Source organism: Schistocerca nitens, chromosome 5, assembly GCF_023898315.1.
Source record: "Schistocerca nitens isolate TAMUIC-IGC-003100 chromosome 5, iqSchNite1.1, whole genome shotgun sequence".
Taxonomy (NCBI): domain Eukaryota; kingdom Metazoa; phylum Arthropoda; class Insecta; order Orthoptera; family Acrididae; genus Schistocerca; species Schistocerca nitens.
The window spans coordinates 654,619,957-654,639,104 of NC_064618.1; the positions used below are offsets into that span (position 1 = coordinate 654,619,957).

The 19,148-nt window shown below is 38.8% G+C and overlaps 1 protein-coding gene across 1 annotated transcript in view; it reads right to left on the reverse strand.

The window, feature by feature from the left end:
- LOC126260640 (uncharacterized) overlaps positions 1–19,148 on the reverse strand; it is a 564,809-nt gene that overhangs the window by 31,521 nt on the left and 514,140 nt on the right. Inside the window, exon 13 of the mRNA XM_049957978.1 lies at positions 6,814–6,918. Coding sequence (XP_049813935.1) covers positions 6,814–6,918 — 105 coding nt within the window. The remainder of the gene's footprint in view (positions 1–6,813; positions 6,919–19,148) is intronic.

Here is a 19,148-nt window from a genome sequence, read left to right on the forward strand (position 1 = left end):
TGACACAAAGCTTTATGCCTCGCCTGGGCCCAGCATCACCGACATTGGACTCCTGATGGCTAGAAACATGTTGCCTGGTCGGACAAGTCTCATTTGAAATTGTATCGAGCGGATGGATGTGTACGGGTATGGAGATAACCTTATGACTCCGTGGACCTACATGTCAGCAGGGGACTGTTCAAGCCAGTGGAGGCTCTGTAATAGTGTGTGGTGTGTGCAGTTGGAGTGATATGTGATCCCTGATACATCTAGATATGACTATGACAGGTGACACATATGTAAACATCCTGTCTGATCATCTGCATCCATTCATGTTCACTGTGCTTTGTGACGAACCTGGGCAATTCCAAAAGGACAATGCAACATCCCACATGTCCAGAATTGCTACAGAGTGGCTCCAGGAACACTCTTCTGGGTTTAAACACTTCTGATGGCCACCAAACTCACCAGACATGAGCATTATTGAGCATATCTGGGATGCCTTGCAACATGCTGTTCAGAAGAGATCTCCACCCCCTCGTACTCTTATGGATTTTTGGACATCTACGACGTTAAAATCACCATTCTTGAAGTGTTGAAACCACTCATGACACATTCTTTCACTAATAGCATCTGTACTGTACGTACTTCAGAGCATATATTTGCTGTGTTTAATTACTTTATCTGGAATACCATCTGCACCACATGAAAATTTGTTCTTTCTTTGATTTCCTTAAGAAGGGATGGAATTTCTAGTTATGTTTTTAACAAGATAAAAATGACTCAGACTTCATATCTGCATTGTCACATTTATCCAAATCCCAGTTTGAATTTTTTAACAATGAATTAAAAGTCCTAACATTGTCCTCATTTATAAATCTCACTTTTCCTGGAATTTGTGCTGAGTAGATTAATTACAGTAAATTTTGTTGCTTCATTATCTGAGAATCCATTATCAACCACTTCTATATTATCACAAATGTTTGCACGTCAGAAAAGATTTGATCGATTGTAGATTTAGAGGTCTTTCCAGGTTTACTGTATTTGTGGCCGGTGGATGGTAAATTGTGTTAATACAACAAATTATTCAGTTTAGATACATTTTGATAGGTTATTTGAAAGTTGCATTGAAATCTCCAACTAGAATAATGTTTTCTTTAAAATCCCTTAATTCACTAAAGAGTTTTTCTACACTGTTTAAAAATGCCATATAGGTGCCTGATGGGGATTGGTATATGCACACAATGATTATTTTGGGTTCTTTACATTTTCAAACACAATGTTAAAAACTTTTTCAATGTTATTTATATTACTGAACTGAATTTCTTTGCATTCAATTCCTTGCTTTCAATATATGCATTTTCTCCACCTATAAAAGTCTCTCTACAGAAGTTACTAATAATTTCAAATTCTGTTATTCTAGTGGTACAAGCTTGGTTTTCCTTCAACCAGTGTTCACTCACACTTAAAACTGAAATTTCCTTTAGCTGATCAAGCAAAAGTACTTCTAATTCAGCAGTCTTACTAGTTCAAATATTCTTTCTTAATCTGCATTTCATTAGTGGAAGTGAAGAGATTTTTTTCACTGTAATGTAACTTTATGTGGATTTATCAGTTCAGTTCATTCTTACATACATTTTAGTTGAATTTCAATGATTATTACAATTTATCCTAGAGTTTCAACTTTTCTTTTCATAATATTGTACACTCCATGCTGGATTTTCCATTGTTTGGTTATTGACATGAAAACTGAAAAGTAATGGAAGAATACAGATGTAATTGTTACAATGGAAACAGAGAGCTAAATGAAAATATTTGCCATGTGTATCAGATATCTTTGCTTTTCCCATTTATGTTTAATGACTTCTGTTGACCATGAGAGAAGAATAGTAATATGTCAGACTTTGTTATTTGATGAAAGTCTTCTAAGAAAGTTACTTGTCCTGATCTGAACATAGTTGTTGCACCCTATGTGACAGCTTCCATGTGCTTGCATGAAGTCCCGTGTTTTGCTGTGATGGTACAGTGTCGTGTTTGCACAGCAAGAGAATCGCTATCAAGTAGTTCTGCACTGGGCACCAGGAGAGCTGAGTTGCATGTGCAATTCGTTTCTCCATGTACATGTTTATGCTTAGATTTAAATTTATTTTCTGTTTCAACTACACTCTGATACCATCCTAAGAAGTTTTTCAGCACCCTTTCTGATTAAAAACTGTGATCCTGAAAGGGGCCTATACTTCAATTGAGTTATTCTTGAGTTACAATTGAAGAGTAGCCTAACATGATGGAATTAATAAAACTTGTTTTTCCATTCCTGTGGTTTTCCTCCTATAAACAGAACACATCTGACAACTGTCGGGCAGCATTTCCCCTGTAAGCACTGACAAATGGTGATCCCAAGGTGCCCGGAAGGAAAAGTAATGTGTCAGAAACACAGTGAACCATGCAATAGTCAAAGAATGCACTGTTTCAGGATTAGCACTAAGCTTTTGCCACCATTCTGGCCACACAATCCTGTTCTTTGGTTTGCACAAGCAGAAGCATATTTCTGCTGCATGGGAAAAAAGGCTAATGTGACAAAGTTTGCCCTGGTCTTAAGTCCATTGGACCACAGATTTGCAGTCGAGGTACAAGATATCATTACCACATCACCTGAAACAGCCTCATACACTAAGCTCATGACAGAATTGATACAACATGCGGCTGCCTCCCAGGAAGATCACATAATCACATTCGGCAAGTGCTACCACAGGAAGAGATCAGCAATATCAAGCCATTGCAGTAACTGAGTCATCTGTGCAGTAAAGTTGACATGGGCACAGTATCGGATACCTTGCTATGAACATTATGGGATAGCCATTTGCCACTGCAGATCAATGCAATCATTGCCTCACAGACAGACATACAGCTCAATTGAGCAACACATAGATATGTTGGTAAGATTGTTGGTTTGGTGATAAGGCAAAGAAGTGTTCACCATCTCGTTTGCTCCCAAATGTCACTGACAGTTGGCAGTAGGTGCAACTTACTGCTGAACATCCTCCAAGTGCCTGTTTTTAACCGATTGAGGGTCCGGCATCAAATTCCTGGTAGACACTGGCTCAGACCTGAGTATATTGCCTTGTATGCCTCTGCATCATTGCCAGGCACCAATTGCTTTTTGCCTAACAGCTACTAACAACTGATCAATTGCAATGTATGCCACTCAATAGTTGGACCTTAACATTGGACTGTAACACCATATCACAGAGGCAGAGCAGACTTGGTGCACTACCACCTACTAGCAAATGTGTTGAATGCCTTCTTGGTGGACAACGTCACCAGCCTTACTGTCACCACCTTCCATTGCTGCATAGCAGTCCACAATGCCAAGCTGATGTCCAGTGGTGAGTATGCTGCATTACTGAGGGACTACCTGACTTTGACCAGGCCACCCAGTGCCCCAAGGTGAATACCCCATGATACATTGCACCATATTAAATCAATGGATGGACTCTCAATGGTGTGTATGTCTAGATGTTTGCTAAGTGTTTGGCTCCGGACTGTTTAGTAACTGTGAAGGCCAAATTTGATTTCATGTTACAGGAAGGTTTAATGCAACCATCTAAAAGTTCGTGGTCATCAGTATTATACTTAGTGCCAAAGAAAGGTGGCACCTGGCACCCATGCAGTGATTATTGTGGCTTAACTTTCAAACAGTTTCTGACAGATACCCTATACTGCTGTTAAGGGTCTTTTTACACGCTACATGGTGCCACCATTTTCACTGTCTTGGACTGAGCAAAAGCTAACACCCTGATACCTGAAGCTGCAGGAAATATACCAAAGACCACCATAATCTCACCTTTTGGTTTATATGAGAGCATGATTATGACCTTCAGCTTATGCAGTGCAGCTCAAATGTGGTAGAGATTTATAGAATCTGTTCTTCAAAGATTACCATTCTGCTTTGTTTACCTTGATGATGCCCTGCTGTTCTCCACCAATCTGGAACAACATCATCAGCACCTGCTTGAGGTCTTCGGATAACTAGAACAATATGGAGTCATACTAAAGATAGCCAAATGTGTTTTTGGGCCACCAGAAGTGACGTTTCTTGGTCATAAAATCTCAGCTGTGGGCTTCCTTCTTCTAACTGAGAAGGTAGAAGCAATACTGCAACCACTCAGGCCACCTACAGTCAAGGAATTATGACGTTTCTTGGGTGTACTTAATTTCTACAGATGACACCTTCCCAATGCAACAGAGATACAGGAACCTTCGACAGCAATATTGTCAGGTCATAATGTTAAGACAGGAAGTCTCTTGTGCACTGGACAGAATATATGTTCTCCGCATTTGAGGATGCGAAGTAGAGCATGGCTGAGTGCAGCATTTTAAGCATCTCTAAAACTTGGTGCACCACTAGTTACTGTCAAACTTGGTGCACCACTAGCTACTGTCTTGGATATGAGCCAGATACCCATTGGTGTGGCACTATAACAAAGCCTGGCAGCCACTGGCATATTACTCCCACAAACAAAATGGAGTATATATGACTGTGAGCTTCTGGCTGTGTACCAGGCAGTCAGATATCTTAATCTGAAAGTCAAAGTATGAGTCTTTACTTTCATGACTTCTGTTCTTCTACATTGATCTATAAATGTTTACCAACAACAGGTAATGTATGTGTGGTGAGAGGGTGGAGAGGGGGGGGGGGGGCTAGCGGTAGGTAGAAAGCAGAGCAAAATCTTGTAAATAGGGTGGATAAATTTGAGCTCCAAATCCCTCAGCTTTCCTATTGCCAAAGGACACCTTATATGCAGATGCATTCTCCTGAAATGGGGTTACTTTGTTTTTTTCCTTCATCACCTTTTTCTAGAACATTTGTGTTGTATGTGCCAGTTATTGATTTGCCCTTAGTAACATAATTATCAAGAAGAGCTCTTTTTGTATTCCAGATGAGACTTCCTATCATCTTTCTTACAGATGAGATCAACTTGACTTTTTGGTGCAAAATTAATAGCTGCCACTGACTGCAAATGGGTTTGTTTCTTACATGAGGTGTTATCCACAGTAAAAAAACCAGTTCATAAGGTTGACTGCATTCTTTTTAAAATGATCCAAACATTCAGTCTTCATGACTTTCTTTTAGCAGCTTGTTCTTGCTCTTAACTGATAAAAGTGAGGTTGACAATTATCTTTGTGAGGCCATTGCTTTCCATTGCTTTTATTTCTTTGTGAATAGTGGGTATATCTTTCACAGTGTCCACAGGAGTGTGTGTGCGCACGCACTTGTGTGTGTGTGTGTGTGTGTGTGTGTACACTTTTGCAAGAAAAAAGCAAGAACTTGAAAGCTAGTGTGAATGCTGTTATTTCCTGTTATGTGTCTCTGTGCACTACATATTGGTCCGCTGTAGGTGAGAAACAGCATTTCTCATATTTTACATATACACTGTGTATCACTCAAGTGTATGACGGAGGATTCTTTTCATTCATATTAAGATTTCTTCCTGCTCCATTCATGGATGGAGTGTAGGAAGTATGAGTGCTTGTTCACCTGTGGGTAAGTTATTATTTGCTTATATTTAATATGCTCAATCAGTTTGGGATAGATATGTAGAGGTCCAAAGAATGTCCATACTGTATCTCCTGAAATATGGTTCACGAATTTTTCTAAGCCAGTTCTTGTGATATATATATCTTTCTTTCAGTGTCTCCCACCTGAGATTTTACACTATCTCAGTTGTACTCTTTCACAAATCAAACAAGACTATATGACAATTCATACTACTCTTCTTTGTATACACTCTATGTTTCTGCAGTGACACAGGCCCCACCCTCTTGAGCAGCCTGCAAGAATGGACTATGTATATGTTTTGTGTGCAGATATTTGTAGACAAACTATACCCAACATCCTATCAATGATTTGTAGCCGGTCATTTGTTTCACCTATTACTGAGGCTATATGGTTGTTCCACTTAACATCTCTATACATGGTTACCCACAAATATTTGCATGACATGACTGACTAGTTGTAACTAATTAATCCTGTAGTCAAAGGATATCACACTTATGTTTCATGAAGTGAAAAATTTAACATTTCCCTACATTAAGAGCTACTTGTCAGCCTTTGCACAAGCCTGATATTTTGTCCACATCTAAACAAGTACTACCGCAATATGTACTGGATTGCATTTGCTCATATACAAGTCCATCATTTGAGAAAACCCTGAGATTGCAACTGATACTATCAATCAAAGCATTACGTATAACTTGAACATCAATGATCTTACTACACTCCTCTGAGTCAAACCAAACCTCCTTTGGTGTCAGTAGATCATTCTCAATCCAGGGTAATGTTCTGTGTCCTATTTGTCATGAAATTCTCATGTGTCTGCCTTATAAGGCAAGACAATCATCCCTATTGTCATTTTGCTCAGTAAGTTGGAGACGAGTGGGGTAGCAAATTAGGGATGGAGTGGAGAAAAGTAAACACAAAAGAGAAGCCAGGTTAGAGTCAACTCCATTAAATTCATATATATGAACCCACAGTACAGTGATGGTAACAAGACGTATAGCAAGGCCAGGTTTGGTATGAGATTTGAATGCACTAGACTACAGAGAACATTACAAATGGGAGAATACAAGGCATGAGAGGCAAGCCTTAGCTAGTTACAGTCTTTACTATATGAAACTTAAATGTCATACAAACTATTCACAGTGGGAAAAAATGAGATTAAAGAGATATAATTTCAAACACAGGTGTCAGTGAACACAGGTATTATGAAGGGAAATGGAGATTCACTAAATATGAACTGTTCTTGTTTCATGTTTCTATGATATAACACTTACCGATTCTCCCGTTATAATGCAAGGAGAACTGGCATCATCTTCTCCACTGTTGGAGTTGGTGCTACAAACTTCTAGCCGGATGTAATAAATTACACCTTCAACAACCTAAAACAAATGTACCTTTTTATATATCAGAACCACAAGGAAGTCCAAATCTGAAGGCAGATTCATAAATGAAACATAACACTTACAAGAAAAAGCACATTTAATACTGACTCCAATGTACAACCAGCACAGAACTGACCTCTTGGATGGAGAATGCAGCTATTTATACAAACACTGAATATTGCTGGATGCCAGTATTTACATAATTATCAAGTATTCCTGAATGTACAGAAATTACAATTGTAAGATATTTCAACAATCTTCCAGATAAATATCAAATCTGTTAATGTAAACTTTCGTGTGCGTGTGCATGTGCGTGTGCTTGTGTGTGTGTGTGTGTGTGTGTGTGTGTGTGTGTGTGTGTGTGTGTGTGTTTGTGATCTTCTCCCAAACCCCTGGATCAATTTCAAACAAATGTAGCCTTTGAGTATCAGCATTGTGGGATTTATATCCTCCTAGCTCCAATAGGAGTACAGATGCAGGCAAAAATGTCTTTTTCAGCCCTTGGCATATTGTCTCCCTGTACAACAGACATGTTCCACTGGAATGATGGTGTCGAGTGTAAATTTTGGTTGTGTTCATTACCAGAATAAATTCGACATAAATGTTAAAAAGTGTTTAACATGTGAAAAAATTGATGTATATCATGATAATATGTGTATTGCAGGTTTTGTTATTGAAAAAGTTTCGGAAGACATGGTGTGGCCCAAAATTGCGTAACTGAAATCACACATGGAGCTAGTACCACATCTTACAAATCGTGAGAGCCAATACAAAGACTTTGCTACTGCAAATCGCGTGCCATGAAGGGCATAATGTGCATAAACTGTAAAACTGTATACCATTTCACATGTGTAAAGGTAGGTCCAAGACAAAAACTATAGTGTTGCAAAAGGTGTAATGAATATGCCCTAGACAAAGCACTACAGAAGAGCGACTGCAAAGTCGAAATTATTGCTATGCTGTTAGAAGAGGTACATTCCTTGAAATACAAATATACCAATAACAATCAACGTGAGTATAAAATAAACAGTGATCTTGTAATTGATAATGATACTAGAACCAGCAGTAGCAAATATGATACCAACTGCAAAAAATCTAGGAAAACTGCAAAAAGTGGTATAGCATGTGTAATATGTGAAACAAAATTTCACTTTCGATGTGCAAAGGTGGACTGCACATTGAAAGGAAATGAGAAGTTTAGAAAAACATGGAAGTGTAATATGTGTAGGCCTACCAATATACTAAACAGGGCCGCAAGTATCCCACTAACAAACAGATTTGAAGTGCTCGATGTAGACAGCAACGATGAGACTCTTGAAGCTCAAACAGAACACTCTCAATCATCGAATGCTGCAGTAACTCTTTCTGAAAGCACTACAGTTTCTGAACTTCAACAAGGACATCAAATTCTGTGTGATGCTGCTGTTCCTGTTCTGAAAACCATCTGTCAACATGAATCGCTTTATAGTATTCCAAGGAAGCTTATCAATCTTGCCGATAGTCACGGTCGAGAGATTGCTTCTCGTATAAATGAAGTTGCTGAAACTGTGAAGGCAACAGGATTCATCAAGCCTGGAGCATCTCTCTCTAAAATATGTATGTATATACATTCAGAAGAAATCAGTACGTTGTCATCCAAGGATTTCATTGTACTACTTGGTGGCTCTAATGACATGTACCGTAATGAAACATCAGTAGCCTGCCAAGAACTAAAGAGGTGTCCTAGGACACACAAATGTAATATATGTAAACATTCCACAGAGGTATGACTTACATCAGTTGTCTTGTGTGAACAGAGAGATCAAACTTGCAAATGTACAGCTTTCAAACATATGTAAACGGTTTAAAAATGTAAATGTTCTAGATGTAAGTGGTGTTGGTCGAAGATTCCATACCTCACATGGGCTTCATTTGAACAGTCTTGGGAAAAGGTTTTTAGCACAAAAACTAATTGAAAGAAGCACAGGCAATAGTTTTACTACAAATTCAACAGTAATGACAAAATGTGTTTCATCGCCAACCACAGAAAAGAAAAATAGTGATTTTTTCCCACAGCAACACATTCCAGTAATAGTCAACACTCCAATAAGACCTTTTTAGGCAGAACAGAAGAGAGCACAGTGTAAATGTTGTACATTTTGATAATTTAACTTGTGTGAAAGCTAACATTAAGGAACCAGTTAAAAATACAATTGATATGCTATATTGTTTAAAAATATTTCATCAGAATATAAGAAGTCTTTTGATTAAAAAAGAAGACCTGCTGCTTTCTCTGCAAGAAACAGCTGACAACAATGGAATTATTCCTGATGTGCTCTGCTTAACTGAACATCACTTGGAGGAAGCCACAGAAATTAATCAGCTACATTTAAATAGTTATAAAATTGGTTCTTCCTACTGTCACAACAACGTATGGCAATTTACACACACAATACTATTAAGTCAAAAGTTATAGATGTATCTAAATACTGTATTGAACAGCACTTTGAATGTTGTGCAGTCAAATTAGAGCTCAAAACACAGTTCCTGATCATAGTAACAGTTTACAGGGCACCTATGGAAAACATTCAAAAATTTCTCTCTCAGCTAGAAACAGTTCTTACTAAACTTTATAGAAACAATAGTAATGTCATCACACGTGGTGACTTTAACATAAACTTACTCACAAAAAATAACAACCAGAAACTATTAGAATCACTACTGTTAACCTTCAATCTGCTCCACATGATGTCATTCCCAGCAAGAGTACATGGGCACAGCAAGACACTGATTGATAATCTGTTCCTAGATCCCACAAATTACAATGAAGTGATGACATGGGCTGTAACAAATGGTCTGTCTGATCACGATGGTCAAATGACAGCCCTAAAACTTGCCAGCAGAGAAACAGCACATGGCCGTTGTAACCAAGTCAAACATGTTAGAACAATAAATGCCAAATCTACTTGCTTGTTCAGACATAGTTTATGCCATGAACAATGGGAGGAAGTATACCAGGCTGACACAGTGAATGAGAAGTTCAACTCTTCTCTCAACTTATTCCTTAAACATTTTGAAGCTTCTTTCCCCCAAAGACAGATTAAAATCATACCAGCCTGTAGTGAAAGGAAAGAGTGGCTAACTACTGGCATAAAAATATCATGTAACAAAAAGAGATATCTGTATGTACAACAGAGGACTAGTACAGACCCAGCAGTAAAGTTACATTAGAAGAAATACTGTAAAATTCTAACAAGTCTAATCAAGAAGGCCAAACAGTTGCACTAAGAAAAAACAAATTAGCAACTCAAAAAATAAAATAAAAACCATATGGCACATCATAAAAAGTGAGACAAATAGGGACATAAAACCTGACAATAATAAACACAAAGTTGCAGCCTCAGAGTTCAAAAAATTTTTTCTAACTATAGCTGAAAAAACAGTGAACCATAATAAACAGTTTAACACAGAAGCTATTGAACTACTTAACCACATTCAAATAACATCTAAAGTAGCACTTCATTTCAGAAGTACAACCCCTAAAGAAATTGAAAAAAAACCATAAAATTACTCAAAAACTCAGATTCCTGTGGATACGATGGCATATCAAGTAGGATTTTAAAATCATGTGCAGACTTAATCAGTTATATATCGTGCTATTTGTGCAACCAATCTACGGAAACTGGTGTGTTCCCAGATAGATTAAAACATGCAGTAGTTATGCCAATCCACAAAAATGGGGCAAGGGATGAAATAACCAACTATCGGCCCATCTCTCTGCTGCCAGTGTTCTCAAAGGTATTTTAGAGAAAAGTGTCTGATAGGATTTATAGTCACACTACACAAAATGGCTTACTGGCTCCTACACAGTTCAGCTTTTGTAAGGGCTCCTCCACAGATAGAGCTATATTTAACCTATCAGATGAAATTTTGGGTGAATTAAATTACAAAAGGTATCCAATGGGGATATTCTGTGACATTGCCAAGGCATTTGATTGTGTAGATCACAACAAACTCTTAAAAAAGCTTCCACATTATGGCATTAAAGAGAAATCTTTGACTTGGATAGAATCATACTTACAGAACAGGAAGCAAAGGGTTGTCTTAAGGGGGACAGGTACGGCATTAAAACCAGACTGGGGAAATATAAAGTATGGGGTCCTGCAGGGCTTGAGTCCTGGGCCACTAATTTTCCTGATCTACATTAATGATCTATCAATCACAATTAATAACAGAGCAAAAATAGTAATGTTTGCCGACAATACAACTAGCCTCGTAGAAGGACTCAATTCCACAATGCAGGATACAGTCATGACAGTCTCTACTCAAGTACAGAAATGGTTCACTGTGAATAGCCTAACCTTAAATCTTTCAAAAACCATTATGATACAGTTTCTGACAAAAAATAAAAAAAATATAGTTCCTGAAATACATGTTAACAATCACAAAATTAATGAAACCACACATACAAAATTCCTTGGTATTCAGATAGACAGTCACCTAAGCTGGAAAGAACAAGTTGATCAGCTGGTCAAGAAACTTAGCTCATCGTGCTTTGCACTAAGAGCTCTCCATCAGTTAATGGACAGAGAAATAATGTTGTTGTCATATTTTTCATATTTCCATTCTATTCTCTCCTATGGCATAAACTTTTGGGGAAATGCTGCAGGTGTAGAAAAAGTATTCAGAATACAAAAACGAGCAGTGAGGCTAATATGTGGGGTCCCTAATGGGGCATCTTTCAGAGGACTCTTCAAATCTCTCAGGATACTTACCATCACAGGTCAGTATATATATACTCACTGATGTTATTTGTAGCCAACAACAGGGAATTGTTTCAGAAAAATTGTGACATCCACAACCATGACACAAGACAGGTGAAAAATTTTCACCAAGGCTCTGCAACTCTCACTAAAGTACATAGGGGAGTTACTGAGTCAGGTATAAATGTCTTCAATAAGCTCCCTATCAATATAAAAAAGGAAATAAATAATATACAGGTTTTCAAAAGGAAGCTAAAATCGTTCCTCATGAAACAAACTTTCTATAAAATGAATGAATACTTAGAGTTATAGGGTGTAAGAATGGGGAAATTGCCTAAGAAAAGCACTCCCTTAAAGATAAAGTGTGATACTGTTACTTGTAGTTTAACTGAAATTGTGGTGATAAAATGTAAATTTATCTATGTTATTAGGAGAAAATGTGAACTCCCATGTATCCCACACTCTTGAGTATTCACTTAAACCTCTTCTTAAGGAATGCAGTTAAAATTTCTATTCAATCCAAACCATGACCATGAAATAAAATTACCTCCTTATGTATGTCAGTAGCATAAAAATATGCACTATCACTTATTCTACTATTTTAAACAGCCACTTAAACTGTTTCTGGCATAATGCAATCTTTAATACTGCATGCAAGTAATTGTTCTTGTTAAATAAACAAATGTCTGTGCAATGTAATGGATAAATGTTCATGTACTACTGTAATTGTATCAATTGACTTGTCCTATATTACTTGTACGCTGGTTGTATAATATGTAATCAACAGGACCAAATAAATAAATAAAAATAAATAAATAAACAGTGTTGACCCTCTGACATCCAAGTAGTGACAAAGGATATAATACTACCAAAAGTAACCGAGCGAGGTGGCGCAGTGGTTAGACACTGGACTCGCATTCGGGAGGACGACGGTTCAATCCCGCGTCCGGCCATCCTGATTTAGGTTTTCCGTGATTTCCCTAAATCACTCCAGGCCAATGCTGGGATGGTTCCTCTGAAAGGGCATGGCCGACTTCCTTCCCCATCCTTCCCTAATCCGATGAGACCGATGACCTCACTGTCTGGTCTCCTTCCCCAAACAACCCCCAACCACCAAAAGCAGTGCTTTAGAACTTTTTTCATAGTCCCATTGTCCACACAAGTGTAAAAATCCATATCAAGCCTCCTGGGCTCTATCTCAGTCACCAATGCTTAGCCTTACAGCACTTTTGTCTTTCTCCTGGACATCCAGTGTCCACATGCGAGCCAGCTGTCTTGCTTCTTTGGTGCTGATGATTATGTACGAGAGTTGCCCAGAAAGTAATGCAGTGTACATCTTTTCTTCAGTAACTCTTTATTGAACATAATGAGAATTACACACACAAAAGACTGGTGTTTTATCTACACACACTATTTTTCCACATAATCTTTATCCCATTTTAAGATCTTCCTCCAGCACAAAACATGGGCGTGCATGCCTGTTGGTACTAATCCTTGTCCTGATGGTGGAGCCAGTGGTTCACTGTGTAAATCACCTCTTCATCACACTCAAAATGCCAAGTCATAATGCGTCTGTCCTCATGAATGACATCAGCTTGCTGCAGCATGTCAGGTGTGGCAGCTGCGGATGGTCTCCCCGACCACTGCAAATCATAGAGGTTCATCATGCCCAGTAACTAACTGTACTTCTGTTGACAGCAGATGCTCCATAGACTTTCCACAAGTGTTTGTGAATATTTGTGAATATTGTGTTTCTTTCTCTGTAGTGAGAAATTCAGTGATGGCATGTTGCTTGTAACGTACATCACCTACACTATTTTGAAACTGTCCTGCTGCTACGCTATCTGTTGGGTGTGACAGAAACTTGGCATGCACACTAAGGAGATTTCAAATAATACATATATAACATTTCATATTCATAGCATTGTTTTCGGCTGATAAAAAAAATGCAGTTCATTATTTTCTGGGCAACACTCGTATTTCATGTAGAGATCCTGAGTATCATCTGACTGAACAAAGTGTTTATTGTTGACTAGACCTCATGACAGTGAAGCAGAAAGAACAGTGTAAAGTGTACAGTGTCTTGGTTCACTGCGCTGTATGTCAATGTTGTGACAGGCAGTACAGTACCCCATTCTCTCCATTTTACATTAATGTGTATTGACAGCATATCTGCCAATGTTTTATTAAAGTGTTGTGTGGGACCACTAATCTGTGGATCGTAGACAGTTATCATTCTGTGTGTGATGTCAGAACATGGAATTATCTTTGGTACTAGTCTCGACTCGAAAATCTTTTCAGATGAGACATCATCTCACAGGGTGATTTGTGCTTCCAAAAGATGTCTTCTACAAGGAACTCCAAAATTTATGGAGCTGCAGCAGTTGGCACTTTTGGTGACTGCATAGCAAGTGAGGTAGTCAGTGCAGACTATTATCCATCAATTCCTGTTTGTTGAGTTTGAGAACCTCCATTAGAGATCGATATTGATTCCTATACAGCACAATGGCACTGCTACAGTTGGGACTGGTACCAGATGCCCCAGAGGTAACTGCAGCATGTCCTTTTATTATTGGCATCCCTTACAGTGTCTCACAGCATAACGGGCCTGTCAAGACATGGACAGTGATTCCTGCATCTGTTTCTATCTCAGGGTGTATATGTGGACAAGGAAAAAATTTCCAGGATTTTTCCCGGATTTCCCGATTAAAAAAATACACTTCTTCCCAGGTGAAAATACACTTTTCCCTTGTTAAGTGACAGTATACTCTTCCCCGGCACTGTAAAAGTCATCAGTCCTTTGAATGTTTATGGTTTTATATACCGATGTAGAATATCCCGGCACTTTAGAAAACAAATCTCATTGGGGGGGGGGGCACGTCACGTTTTGAAAGACCTTTGATGTGCAGCAACATGTACTTACAAAGGTATAAGTTTGAATTCCACCAAACACCACATGTCACTTTCCAAAGCATTGAAATCGAGATTGCGAAGCACTTTTGTAAGCCAGTCACAGCTCACGTCACGTGATCTCGCCAGCTGATGACAACATAGGACACGTGATGTAGTCAGTCAATAGCAAGATCACTCTTAAGTAGCGCGAACACACAAATAAGAAAAGTTAATGGTTTAAATTAATATACATAGCATTCACATATAATATTGGTCTTTAAGATAGATAAGCTGGAAGAAGAGCTAAGCTCCCACATATAATGTTGATCTTTTTTACATGTGTTACACTTTAAGATACATCACACAAATGTGCCAGTAAGATTTTTAATAACAACATAAATTTCTGATCTTCTGGGCTCGAAATTCTTCTAAATGGTCATCCTTAAAGAGTTGATTTTTAAATGAGCGTCAAATGCTTTGTGATTTAAGAAATTCATCGTACATTCTTGCACGTAGTTCATCTTGCATAAAAGGAAATTTACTTTGAAAATAATGCTTTTCAAACCAACATTCGCAATATTTTTCGTGACCTGTTGGAAATTAGTTTGTTTCAACAGTTGCCAGAGAGTACCAGATAACAGGCCTCCCTGTGCTTGCACAGCTACTATGACATAGGAAGCCTGTATGTTCATACGTTTAAAACATTTAAAGATCTTGCATTATGTCATAAAAGAAACAAGACAGAGGATAGAGGATACTTCAAGAGCATCAGAATTTTGCTAACCATTCTGAAATGCATAATTTGGCTTAAAGTGCACATTTGTATGTCCAGATTCAGATGTAAATTTTCTTGAGTACCAGTATTGTATTATCTCATGTTTGGTTCTTTATTATGGTATAATGCCATATGAGATAGAAGATGGAAAACGTGCACTTGAAATGCAGCAAACAGTTGAAACTAGCAAACAGTGTGAAATTAAACACTTCATTTCAAATAAATTGACTGCCTCAGTGGAAATGATTAATAAAAGCCAAATCTCTTTAGCAAACCTACAAAAATAGCTTCATTATTCTGCAAGGTGATTAATGCTTGACTGTCATAAAGGTGGAAATAAAACCTGAAACTAATAACATATTTTAGCCTTCCATAATTATGCGGATGTATTTTAATTCATTTGATAGCTCCTGGCCACAGAAATCCGTTTTGTTTTCATTTAATGTGAGAGCAATAAATGAAGAGGAAATAGCTAAATTATTAAACGTAAAACACAAGTCATATGGAGACTCCCCACCTCCCCACTACAACTCAGACTGCTCTCTGCATCAGCCTCGGATCTACAATATTTTCGAACAGGGGCAATACTGGATACAGCCACACAGCTGTAGCCAGAAGCAGGAGAAGGTACTACTCATACACAACTCAATTGCACATGCCCAAGAGCCCACCCACAACTGCTCAAACGAATCTAATTCAAACAGTTGTCACATCACGCACATTGGAGACAATTTGTTGTTAAGAAGCATTGCATACACTTTCGAAAGCCTTCGACACACTTTTCTGTTGGCAGACGCTTGTATGAGCACTGTTTTGTCATTGTATACAGCGCATTTCCTTTGCAACAAGTTTTATTTTCATTTTTTTTTCCTCTCGTTAATGTTTTGTTGCTGCAGTGTTATTCTGCAATAGTGTAATACAGCAATATCCTTTGTTAGAGTATCGGTTTTTACCAGTCAAAATCACAAAAATTTAACTGAATATGAAAACAATGAAAAATTCCCAGAATTCTAAACAATTCGCGGGTTTTTCCTGGTTTTCTCCCGGATGAAAAAATTCCCGGGTTGTTCCTGGATCTCCTGGTTGTCCCAGGTCATATACACCCTGTGTCTGGAGTTGTCATGAATCCCAGGCCCCCTGATGTTGGAGTGCCATGGAAATACTTGAAGACAGCTGGCTGTAGATGAGCTGGGATGACTAGCACCATTTCAATCCAACTGGATCGTAGTTCCCCTTATACAATGCACCATTTATTAATTAGAACTCTCCTTTGGTCAGTTCCCCATCCTTCAAGATGTCTACGGTTTTCAGCAGTGCTGGATCTTCCCTCTGTTCAATAGTAATGCCATTTAATGAGGCAATGACAGATTTCATGCATACTTCTGTGTTCCACTACAGTATTACTTGAAAGGCAATTGGCATCTTTGTTTTTGCATCCACTTTTGTATACCACTGTGACATTGTACCCTCAAAAGCCTCAGTGCCCATCTTTGTAGTAAACCCAATGGATCTTTCAAGCTAATAAGCCAGCATAGAGAATGGTGGTGTATCACAACAAAGAATGATTGGCTAAACAAATAAATCCAGAACATGTATATGCCCCAAACAGCTGCAAGGCACTCTTTCTCATGTGTAGAGTATTTCACCTCTGACTTATAGAGTACTCTGCAAACATAAACTATCACCTTTTAGTCACTTTCTTGAATTTTCATTAGAACTGCACTTATATCATAACTGGCAATGTCAGTTTAAAGTTCTGCCTCAACAATCTCTTACTACAATGCTAGGACTGAAAAGTTATTACCTCCTTAATGACAAGTAGAGAGCTTTCTTGCACCTCATTCCAGGAAAATTTCTCATCTTGCAACAATAGTCAGTGTAATGGACATGCCTTGGTACAAAAGTCCAATCGCTGGTAGCATGTGCACTTTCCAAGAAAAATTCTCAGAACACACATGTACTGGGAAGTCAGAAAATATGTGATTTTTTTGGGGGGTTGGGGGGTTGGGAATGACACCTTCACACTAAGTGCCCAATATTTTTATTTCTTGGATGGTGAAGAGGGACTTTCTTGGACTGGGATACAGGCCTGCAGTCTGAATACATTTTGCCATGGTTGCCAGGTGGCTGAGATATAGTTCAAATATTTTCAAAAAATGACAATGTGAACCATATGGCACAGAGATGTCAAACATTTAAGATTTTGCAGCAGGTTGTGCTTCATATTCTGGTGCACTACACAGTCTAAATGAAAGAACTTTAAAGTCGCAGAGGCTGTCAAGAGTTATGAAGGCTAGCCCTTCCCAGTCAGCCTCATAAACCCTGATTTACCAGTATCCTCTCTCCACATCCACAGTTGAGAAATATGTACTTTGCCCCTTTCAGGCAGTCTATGATGTTAGCAATGTGTGGCAATGGATAGACATCTTTCTTCACTTTAGAGCACTTGCTAGCAAAAGGCAAAGGTCCTGAGTTTGAGTCTCTGTCCGGCACACATTTTTAATCTGCCAGGAAGTTTCATATCAGCACACACTTTGCTGCAGAGTGAAAATCTCATTCTGGAAACATCCCCCAGGCTGTGGTTATGCCATGTCTCCGCAATATCCTTTCTTTCAGGAGTGCTAGTTCTGCAAGGTTCGCAGAAGAGCTTCTGTAAAGTTTGGAAGGTAGGAGACGAGATACTGGCAGAAGTAAAGCTGTGAGGACGGGGCATGAGTCGTGCTTGGGTAACTCAGTTGGTAGAGCACTTGCCTGTGAAAGGCAAAGGTCCCAAGTTCGAGTCTCGGTCCGGCACACAGTTTTAATCTGCCAGGAAGTTTTATCTTTCTTCATGATTTTGTTCAGTTGTTGGTAGTCAACACAGGAACATCATGTGCTGTCTTTGTTCACCATGACCACATGAGATGACCAGAAACAATCTCAAGGTTGAGTGATGTGATTTTGCAGCATCTTCTCCCCTTCCTACCAGATTATCTGTCATTCAGCCAGTGACACTATATGAGCACTAGCTAATTTGAGTACACTGAACAGCCAGAACATTTGACCCCTGAATTATTGTTGATATAAACACATTCCAGCAATATCAGTGTCACCTGGTGAGAAATGACTGCTGATCAAACACACGCACAGTGCATGTAGTATCAGTGAGTGTGCCATCCATGTACAGAGTGGGAAAGGTGCACAGTCTATCTGAGTTTCCCAAGGGCAGACTGTAATGGCCCAGAAGCTCAACACAAGTATGTTGGAAATTGTATGGCTTGTCAGGTCTTCAAGGAGTGCTGTGGTGAGTGTCTGCAACATGTGGCAAAACCAAGGTGAAACCACATCCTGACATTGTTGGTTTCGGTGGCCACCCCTCATTACAGATGTCAGACTTCATAGGCTGAGCATGCTAGTAAAACAGGACAGGCAATGAACTGTGGTGAAACTAACATCAGACTTTAATGCTGGGCAGAGAAAAGAGTGTCTGAAAACACAGTGCACAAAATACCCCTAATGAAGGGCCTCTGCGGATGACAACCCATGCACATACCAATGTTAACACCATGACATTGACAACTATTACTCAAATGGGCACATGACCATTGGCACTGGACATTGGCATAGTGGCAGAGTGTTGCATGATATGATGAATTCTGATACCTCCTTCATCATGAAGATGACAGGGGAACAGCTCCTTGACAACTGTACTGCAGGACAGAGACAAGCTGGCAGGACAGAGACAATGTGTTGTCCTCTGGCCTTCAAATATCTATTTTCCTGTGGGGCATTGTACTTGGTGGAGAAGCTACACATGCACTGGTCAGGAGATGGGTTTT